The 10,849-nt window shown below is 37.0% G+C and overlaps 1 protein-coding gene across 2 annotated transcripts in view; it reads left to right on the top strand.

The window, feature by feature from the left end:
• Positions 1-10,849, top strand: part of Cfap52 (cilia and flagella associated protein 52) — a 46,370-nt gene that overhangs the window by 25,158 nt on the left and 10,363 nt on the right. For both annotated transcript variants that reach the window (XM_047545843.1, XM_047545841.1), the window contains exons 8-9: positions 2,089-2,259; positions 10,226-10,374. In XM_047545843.1, the coding sequence (XP_047401799.1) occupies positions 2,089-2,259; positions 10,226-10,374 (320 nt within the window). The remainder of the gene's footprint in view (positions 1-2,088; positions 2,260-10,225; positions 10,375-10,849) is intronic.

Below are 10,849 nucleotides of genomic sequence, written 5' to 3'. Positions count from 1 at the left end.
TGGTTTTGTTCATATGAAAGGTGGCAAGGGACAGAGGCAACTTAAGAATATTGCTGCTCAATATTGTGGGGGTGTGGCCCACAATCCCAGGACTCAGGAGTCTGAGGCAGGGGATCACAAGCTGGAGACCAGCCTCAGAAACATAGTGAGACTCTGCCTCAAAATCAAAAGGGCTGGGGATATAGCTCAGTGGTAGTGTGCCCCTGGGTTCAATCCCTAATAATGCAAAAAAAAAAAAAAAAAAAAAAGCTGAATAGACTCTGGATACACGAAGTAAATATAGTAAATTAGTCCCCTAATTTTTAATATACAAACATTCCCATTGTGATGAAGATAATTAGACTCAGAGCAATTATTACAAAGCTTATGGTGTGTTTCCAAAATAGCCCTGTGTGACAGTGAAGGCTCAAGGTGGAGCCAATGATTTCTGCCTCCTTGGGTTTTAGTAGAGTGGTAATGCAGCCCAGGTGAGCAGTCACAGAGTCTAGAAAGGAAAATTGGGGCTGGGTTGTGGCTCAGTGGTAGAGCGCTTGCCTAGCATGTGTGAGGCACTGGGTTTGATTCTCAGCACCACATACAAATAAGTAAAAAATAAAGGTTCATTGACAACTAAATATTAAAAAAAAAAAGAGTAATCAAATTCATTTTTTAAAAAAAGGAAAATTGCCCGACTTAGACTGTTGGAGTTCCCAGGCCTCTGGCCCTCCCTTTCACCACTGAATTTCACCTCATCTTCAGGGATCCCAGACACCAGAGCCAGTATTTCTCAGCTGTGGGCTCCTAGTGCACTTGACTCTGTTACCACTAATCTTCACCACAGCCCTATCAAGGAGGAATTAGCCTGTGGTTGTGTAAAATGAGGCCAGAAGTTTCTGGCAAGTTGTCCAGAGCCACAGACCTCCAGGTAGCAAAGGAGCTGGGGGGTCTGGCTTGTGCTTTTCCTTCCTTCATCAACTGTTCTGTTTCTTCCCAATAAACGGATCTTCCTAAAACATTCCATTTCCCAGGCCAGCTCCTTGCACCAGAACCCTCATTGAACTCTTATTGTTCAAACAAAATAAGTTGCAAAGCAATGGGTTGGGTTCCTAGGACCTTGTTGACTTATATTAAGGTTCTTATTCTTATTTTAAGGTTCAGGCAAAGAAAATCACTGTGAGCATTTTGTTATTTCTTCTTGTCTTTTCTTATTCATACATATAGTAAAATATTTATGCTTTTTATTTTTTATTTTCATAGTTTGTGATGCCAGGAATCAAAACCAGGGCCTGGTGCATGCTAGGCAAGTGCTCTACCACTGAGCTCCACCCTTGGTCCAACTGTGCTTATTTTATATATAAAATTTTATGTGCCTGTTTTTTATTTCATGCAGACATCATACACACTTTCAATTTTACTACCTGATATTTTTATTATGATGGCAAATATATATATAAACTACATATAACCTTTTAAACATAATTTTAATGGGTAGGCAAATATTCTATGAAGTCAATGTCCCATAGATCATTATTTACCCATTCCATTATAATTGGATATTTAGGTTGTTTTACATTTTACTTTTAGATAAGGTTATAATAGCATCCTTTTACATACAGTATCTCTCATGCCCCAATTTTAGGGTTATTTTCCAGAAATGGAGTTAATAAATAAAGCATGGAGTTGCCACTGTCATTGTACCCACAAACCTGCCCGTCTTGCACAACCCATTTCAAACTACATCTCACTGAGGAATCTCCCCTGACTATTGTAACCTTTGGGGACCTCTCCCTTTGCTGGCCATAGGGACACAACATTGTGAATAACTTGTGCCTTTCCAATTGTGTCACTTGCTTGGTGGCATGTCCCAAATCAACTGCCTAACTTGTATCTTCTGTAATGCTTCAGATGGGCAATATAACTTGATGGTTGAGTGAGTCTACTTTTTTTTTTCTTTCAGAAAAAAATGAAGTTAAGCTGCTTTATTTCAACTTACATTTTCCATTGTCCTATTCTTTAAGTATTTTGAATACATATACATAATTTAAAAGGTACAAAAATATGTCCATTAACTTGAGTGAACCTGCTTTACCTTTTTGCTTCTCCTTAAAGGAAAATTCAGTTACAAGGTGGCGTCACTTCTATTGCCCTGAGAGGAGAAGGGCACCAGTTTTTTGTAGGAACAGAAGAATCACACATTTATCGTGTCAACTTCACAGATTTCAAAGAGACTCTTATTTCAACATGCCACTTTGAAGCTGTCCAGGACATTGTCTTTCCATTGTAAGTAGAACTGGAAAATGGGGACGTAGAAATCTGATGCAGTATGCAAGGAAATTTTAATTTATGAACGTATTTCAATATCATCTAGCATAATTATGATTTTTTTCCTCAAATTTTTCTAGTGTAGTGAATTATTTTAGTTGACTTCCTGTCTTCTTCACTACAAAGTTACATTAGTTTTCCCAATTCAAATTTGGATTTCTTTAGAATGTTGATTTTTGCCTGCATGTTGTTACACACCCGTAATCCCATCAACTTGGGAGGCTGAGGCAGGAGGATCAAAAGTTCAAAGTCATCCTCTGCAACTTAGCAAGGCCCTAAGCAACTCAGCAAGATCCTATCTCTAAATAATATAAAAAAGGGCTGGGCTCAGTGAGTAAGCGCCCCTGGGTTAAATTCCCTGTACCCCTCCAAAAAAATGAATGATGACTTTTTAAATAAATCCATTATGGAAAGGGTATGTGCCTGTCAAAACTTTTCTATGTTCCCAATGCCATCTGAAAAAAAGCTTAGCAATGTCTTTCTCCAAACTTCTTTCCAGTCATTTGTCAATACTGCTGGGGGTCTTCCAGATTAGACAGACCTTATGGTGGTAGACATGAGCTCCTCTGGATCTGATAGCTATAATTCTTCATCAATTTCACTCCAAACAAATAAAACAAAATATCCATCAGTTTCGATGTCCAGAAGAGCTTCTGTCATTGTGTCATTACTTAATTTTGAAACACATTTTGTCTTTGGTGAGATCCATTCCATGAAGCTGGTCAGACAGTTTTTGCTCTGAACTTCTGCAGGGCTCAACTTGAACTTACAAAACTCAAAATCACTGTTCTGCAGACCAATAAGACTTATTTTCAAAACTCAGTCCCTGCTGGGGATGTGGCTCAGTGGCAGAACCTTTGCTTAATAGACTCAAGGTTCTGGATTTGATTCTCAGCACTGTAACAGAAAAGTGACTAACAAAACAGAAAAGTTTTGACAGGCACATACCCTTTCAGTGATGGGCTCATTTAAAAAGTCAACATTCTAAAGAAGCCTAAATTTGAATTGAGAAAACTCATGTAACTTCATGGCGAAGATAGGAAATCTATTAAAATAATTCACTACGCTAGTGCAAAACAACAAAAGAAAGCAACTCAGCCCTTAAGACAGTGAACTGTAGTTTTGGTTCCCTAAGTCCTTGTGATTCAGTTCCAAGTATTTCTAAAGGGGAAAATGGCAGGTACTTTCCAATTAAGTGAGTCTTTATTTGAAATGGGGTCATTTCTCTCTTGATTTTTCCTTTTTCTAAGCTTGGTAGACTCAATCTCTGAAATTGTTTGGTCCTCATGCTTTTTATGAAGATAGAGTTTTAAACGATCTTTTTCAATTTTTATATAATTGTCCTTCAGGTTTTGTACCTCTGCTTTCTTTTCTTTGTTTTATAAAAACTTCATCAAAATGTAATTTATGTGCCACAATGTTCACCCAAAGTGTACAATTCGATGGTTCTGAGCATAATTAAAGAGTTTTGCAACCAATGCCACAACTGATCTAATTTTAAAACATTTCATTATCCTCCAAAATACAAAACAAAACAAAACCCTACTGGCAATCACTGCCCATCCCCTTTGCTCTCTTCCCATCCCCCAGTCCTAGGCAAACACTGGCAACTTTCTGTCTATAAAGTTTCTGTTTTGGACATTTCATATAAAAAGTTCATACACTATGTGTGATCTTTCGTGACCGTTTCTTCCACTTAGCATGATGTTTTTAAGCATAAACAGTACAGGATGCATCAATACTTCATTCCATTTTTTATTGCTGAATAAGTTCCATTGTGTGGCTATGCCTTATTTTGTTTATTTATTCGTTGATGGTTATTTGGGTTGTTTCCACATTTTTTACTTTTATGAATAATGCAGTTTTGCATCATCCATTTTAGCAATTTATATTTTCCTAAAAGGCATCCATTCTATCTAGATTTTCAAATATGTTGGCATAAAGTTTTATATACAAGGTCAACCTATGAAGCTGAGGGCTAGAAGGATCTGGGTCAAGCACAGGAGAGGCTAAGGGTGTGGCCATGTGTAGCATGGTGAGGCAGAAGCCTTAGAAATACATAGAAGAATGCCTTCTGAATCATAAATTTTTTTTTTTGGAAATCATGGGAAAATCCCCCAGGACAGTGTTGGATGGAAAGGACAGTTAGACCAGGCGCAGTGGCATGTACCTGTAATTCCGGTGATTCAGGAGACTGAGGCAACAGAATTGCAGGTTTAAGCCAGCCTGGGCAATTTAGCAACACACTGTATCAAAATAAAATAAGAAGAGCCGGGATATACTCAGTGTTAGAGGGCTTGCCCAGCATGTGCAGATCCTGGGTATATCCCCAGTATAGAAAAGAAGAAAAAAAAAAAAAAAAAAAGCAAAAAACAAAAAAACAGTTTGGCAGGGGAAGCAGACCTGTATCTGGAAAGTTCAAGTTTAATGTTACCTTTATTCTTTTCCTGTCATTTGTTCTAGTGATTATGTTTTATTTGGTCCAGCCTTCTTCCCCACCACACACAACTTGGAAACTATTTATTTTATTCATTTAATTGTTATCCTTATTTTTTCTGGTACTGAGGATTGACTCCAGGGACACTTTACCACTGAGCTACATCCCAAGTCCTTTTAATTTTTTATTTTGAGACAGGGTCTTGCTAAGTTGCTGCAGGTCTTGCAAAGTTGATGAGGCTGGCCTCAAACTTGTGATTTTCCTGCCATGGCTTCCTGAGTTGCTGGAATTACAGATGTGCACCACCATGCCCAGCTAATTTTTAATATACATATTCAAATATATTTTTTTATCAAACACTGGAATTAACCAACATTTATATCCTATCTACCATAAAGGGAAGGTGGGTGGGGGAGAGAGAGAGAGAAAGAGAGAGAGAGAGAGAGAGAGAGAGAGAGAGAGTTAGTTAATGGGATTATGCATGTTCAGCAAGCACTCTACCACTGAGCTACATTCCTAGACCTTTTTATTCTGAGTCAGGGTCTTGCTAAGTTGCCCAGACTAACCTCAAACTTGCAATCCTCCTGCCTTGACCTCCAGCCGCTGGGATTATAGGTGTACACCACCACATCCACCTAAGAGTCAGAATATTTTTATTTCCCTCTTCATCTTTCTTTCACGGTCTCCCATGCTAAAATTAATTGTGAATTATAGAACCAGATTACATTATGATTGCTTTTTTTTTCCATGTAAGTACTTAGATTTAACTAAATTTTCTTCTTTGCTTTTATTATGCTTGTTTCATACATCAATCCTCTTGGATTCTTCTTTTTTAAAAATTCTTTCAGAGACATTCTTTTTTTTTTTTCTCTTGCCACATTTTTTATTGGTGCCTTATAGTTGTACATAATGATAGGGTTTGTTGTTACACATATGTACATGCAATATAATTTGGCCAATATCACTCCCCAGCACTTTTCCTCTCTCCCCACCTCCCTCTCCCCCTTCTTTTTCTCTACTGATCTTTCTTTGATTTTCATGAGATCCTCACCTGCACCCCCTAACTTTCTTTCCTTTTTCCTCTCCAGCTTCTTTATATGAGAGAAAATATATGACCCTTGACCTCCTGAGTTTGTCTTATTTTGTTTAACATAATAGTCTCTAGTTTCATCCATTTTCCAGCAAATCACATAATTTCATTTTCCTTTGTGGCTGAATAAAACTCCATTGTGTGTAGATATTCCACATTTTCAGAGACAGTCTTTGTATGAACATATCACTCCTTATTTATCTGAAAAGGTCTTTGTTTTACCCTCAGACTTGAATAATAGTTTGGCAAGGCGTAAAAAAGTATAACGTGAATTCAGAGAGTGCATAGATCATAAGTGTACTTGAATCCTCACCCCTTGTGACTATCACCCTGGTATAGCATTAATATATTTTCAACTCCAAAACACCCCTTCCAATTGTTACCCTCACCATTCTACTTGAAGATAATTACTACCTGGATTTCTAGCCCTTTAGATGAGTTTTCCCTGCTTTTGAAATTTATGTAAATGAAATAATTCTATATATTCTTTGGAGATGTTTTTTTCTCTGTGGAAGCTTTTAATGTTGGTAGTATCATATAGATCTTCTTATCCTTATGGATTTCTAGTCTACTTGTTTCATTAGTTACTGAGATAAGTGTTGAAAATCTCAAGCAATTAATGTAGATTTCTTCCTTTATTTCCATCAGTTTTTGCTTTGTATATCTTGAAACTCTGTTAATTAGGTGTTATTAATTATTTGTCATGTCTTCCTGCTGTCTTGACATTTTTATAATTAGTAAGTGTTCCTCTTCCTCTTTAGTAATTCTCTTTGATACGAAGTGTTTTGTATGATAATAATATTATTTTATTTTTTATTTTTTGGTACTGGAGATTGAACCTAGGGTACTTTACCACAGAGTCATATTTCCAGCCCTTTTTATTTTTTAATTTGAGACAGGTCTCCCTAAGTTTCTGAGGCTGGTCTTGAACTTGTGATCCTCCTGCCTCAGCCTCCTAAGTCATTGGAATTACAGGTGTGCACTACAATGCCTGGCTCTTTTATATGATATTAGTATGCACATTCAAACTTTCTTATGCTTGTTCTTTTCATGATATATCTTTTTATCCTATTATTTATCATATATATTTATATTTAATGTGCATCTCATGAAGTAGTATATAATTGATTCTTGCTTTTCTATTCAGTCAAAAAATCTCTGCTTTTTATTTGGAATGTTTAGTGCACTTACATTTAATGTAATTTGTTTTTTTCTTTACCTGTTCTTTGTTCTTCTGTTGTGTCTTTGCTGCCTCCTTTTGTGCCAACTAACCATCTCCAACATGTTACTTAATTGCTCTATTGGTTTTCTAGCTATGTATCTTTGCATTAATTTTTCTTTAGTGATTGTGCTAAAGATGGCAGTATGCGTCTTTAACATATCATGGTATACTAAGAGTTAACATTAAATTATTTCAAGTAAAATAAAATATAAGAATTTTGTGACAACACATTTCTCTTTGATCTCACCTACTTCCTTATTTCCTACCTGGTAGTAAGTCCACTGATACAATATTATAATTTCTGCTTTAAATAAATAGAAATTTTAAAAATTTGCGTGCATGTGTTTACCCCCAAGAATTTCTGATACTCTTCATTCTTTTTTATATAGCTAGCTGCCATCTGGTGTCTTTCTCTCTCAGCCTAAGAACCGTAGCATTTGAATGCATCATTCTGGTGCCTTCTGGATTCCATGGTTTCTAATGAAAAGTCATTCTGTATGCTCACTACTGTCCCCCTCTTTGTAATGTGTAATTTTTCTCTATTTTCAAGATTATCTCTTTGTTTTTATCTTTTGTCAGTTTGATTGTGAAGTATCTTTCTCTTTGCACTTATCCTGCTTGGAGTTTATTAAGCTTTTCGAATTTGTAAACTGATGTTTTCCACCAAATTGAGGTTTCAGCCATTACTCTTCAAAATTTTTTTTCACCCTTTCTAACTCTTATCTTCCTGAGATTCAAATTACACATGTTGAAAAAAATGATGTTTTTCCATGGATTTTTAGGTTGCTCATTTTTCTTTCTTCAGTCTTTTTCTGGTTTTTTTTTTTTCATTTTATAATTTCTATTATATCTGCCTTCAAGTACATCGATTCTTTTAACACCTCCAATGAGTCCATATAGTAAATTTGCTTTTGCACCTTTCACCTATAGAAAAATATAATTGCCACAAAATATATAATTATAATACACAAATAGTTTCTCGTTCTCTGATGAAATTACCTATATGTTTATTGATATTATAGTTTCCCTTAATATTTTGAATATATTAAAAAGTTGTAAGTAACTGCTTTGAAAGCTGTCAATCTAATACTTGGGTCTACTTGGAGACAGTTTCTTTTCTTTCTTCCTTTCTTTTTGCTCTTAATTTTTCTTTTCATGCTGGGAATTGAATTTGGGACCTCACAAGTGCTAAGCATGTGCTCTACCACTGCACTGCACCCTCAACCCCAGGGTCAGTTTCTTTTGACTACCTTTCCCTGAATTACATTGTCCTGTTTCTTCGCAGGTATGGGAGTTTTTTGTTGAATACTTGCCATTACATACACAAGTTGTAGCAACTCTATTCTCCAAGGATTACTGACCTGGATTCAAACTGCAAATTTTGTCTTCCCCATGGTGTGCATAAACTGATATTTCTGCTGCTTCCCAGGGCAGTGTTTTAGCCTGACCCCATGTACCCCTGTGAACTGGCACTGTTATGCAGCAACCCGTGGGTTTGTGCAGAGATGAAGCTATCCTTTACAAGATTTATTTGCTTCTAATGATTTATGAGAATTTTTATTTATATGAAAAAACATATGCATACATATCTACCTCTAAATCTCTATATGTCTTCATTTAACAGAATTTTAAGTGGCAAGGAGGGAGCATGTGGACCTAGTGCATCTTCATGATCCAGTTGGGTTTGTTCTTTCTGTACCTTAATCTTTCCCATTCTAAACTTAGAATAGTTTCCTAACTTGAATGATTCATTGTCAGATTAGGCTCAAGTGATTGAGTTTGCTGAGGTAGAGGATTGCCCATCAATGGTAGGGAGTTGGGAAAGTTCTCTATAGGTAGTCCTTTCATGATAAAAGAATTTTCATGAGCATCCATATGTCTTATTAAGAGCTTGCTTTCCCCAAAGGAGGACTTCATCTACTGAAGGCAGTATCTGATATAAAACAAGTCTTGTTTTTAAAAATCCATTAATATTCTAATATTGGCTTGATTGGACCTCTGTAAATCGGGACTGTTTGTAGGAGCTTCAATGTACTTCCTGTCTTGTTCCAGCATGTATCCCTTCTAAGTTACTAGTCCTGCATCATAATTTTAATTCTGAGTCCCAAAGCTAAAGGGTAGAAGGGATCCATTAATTTTTTCAATTATTTCCAAAGTAAGTAGATGTTAAAATAAGAGAGAGGTGCTCTTTCCCTTTTTGAAATGTGTTTGTGAAGAAATGTAGAAAATGCCTGAGAAGTACTTACATCTAAAGGGTAACTTTAGTTTCCACAGAGACTAACTTGAAACTTCTAAACTAGATGGTTTATTATATCCCAATATACTCTTTTTTCTTATCAAAGATTATGGATAATTCATAATCTTTTGATATATTAATAAAAAAGTTACTTTTTTTCTTTTGAGCCTGACAGACAATTCTTCTGGGGTACTCTTCTTTGTCCATAATCTCATATTTTCTGTTAACTAACCAAAGAAGGGTCTTGGATTATCTGCGTAAGTGAATTCTATCACCATTGTCATTTTCTTCCCTGAAATTTTAATAAGCTGGGTACAATGGCTCACACCTGTAATCCCAGCAACTCAGGAGGCTGAGGCAGGAAGTTCACAAGTTCAGAACCAGCCTAAACAACTTAGCAAGGTCCTAAGCGACTTAGTGAGATCCTGTTGCAGAACTAAAAATAAAACAGACTGGGGTTGTAGTTCAGTGGTAAAGCATCCCTGAGTTCAATCCCCAGTACCAAAAACAAAACATATGTTAGAGATATGCAATGGATGTATTTATCTAGAGAAATGCTACTTACCAAATGTATACAACTCATGTCATTACATACATTCAGTGTGTATGGCCTTTTGTGTCAACTGTACCCCAATACACTGATTTTTAAAAAATTTAATGTTGCCATCCTACAGTCTACCAAGACAGAGTTCAAATCAACTTTTCTTTTTTAGCAACTTGGTCCCAACTCTTCCTAAAGGGAGAGGACTATGAAAGATGGTTTGAGGGCATCGAATGTCAGTTCATACAAGGAATCTCTAAGATCACCAAGTCCCCAAGGAATCAGTATCTAAAACACATCCTGCCCTTCATCACACCTCCTGTTGTCAAACACGCCTCTGAGAAACACTGTGAGTCTTTTCCGACTGCTTCTCTTATCTCTCGCTGGCTTCTTTGTAGTGGCACTGCTGAGCTGTTCGCCACCTGTGCCAAGAAAGACATCAGGGTGTGGCACACGTTGTCCAACAAGGAGCTGCTGCGGATCACTGTGCCCAACATGACCTGCCATGGCCTCGATTTCATGAGAGATGGCAAGAGCATCATTTCAGGTAACCTTTCCGTTAAGATCTGGCACCGCCTGTTTCTCCTTCTGAAGATAGCCTGCCTTTTCCCCTGAGTGCATATTTCTTGCTTTACCCTAAAGGTGGCTCTTTTGAGATGGCCCGCATTCTCCCTTGAGTATGTTTCTACTTTCCTAAATAAACTTCTGTCTCTGCCTTGGAGGGAAGAAAAAGATGCAGCCCCTCTCTGGTTGTGGTTTCCATCAGTGTCACTCTGTCCCCACTAGTCATTACGTGAGGATAACCTGGGAGAACCTCCTGCTGTCCACCCCTCCTTTCTTCTAATCAGCCTCCCCTCGAAGTCCCCTTCCAGCTGGGAGATTTTCTGAGCTAGAAAGAACCAAATAAGCAATTTCTGTTCTCCCAAATTGTTGTGTACAGCACAGATCTTTCTCTCAGTAGGGAAATTTAGTAATCCAATTTTGAAATGGATTTGAGGCTTTAGTGAGTTACAGGACTCTTG

This window comes from Sciurus carolinensis, chromosome 3 (genome assembly GCF_902686445.1).
Source record: "Sciurus carolinensis chromosome 3, mSciCar1.2, whole genome shotgun sequence".
Classification (NCBI taxonomy): domain Eukaryota; kingdom Metazoa; phylum Chordata; class Mammalia; order Rodentia; family Sciuridae; genus Sciurus; species Sciurus carolinensis.
This window is presented reverse-complemented; position numbering and strand designations above follow the sequence as displayed.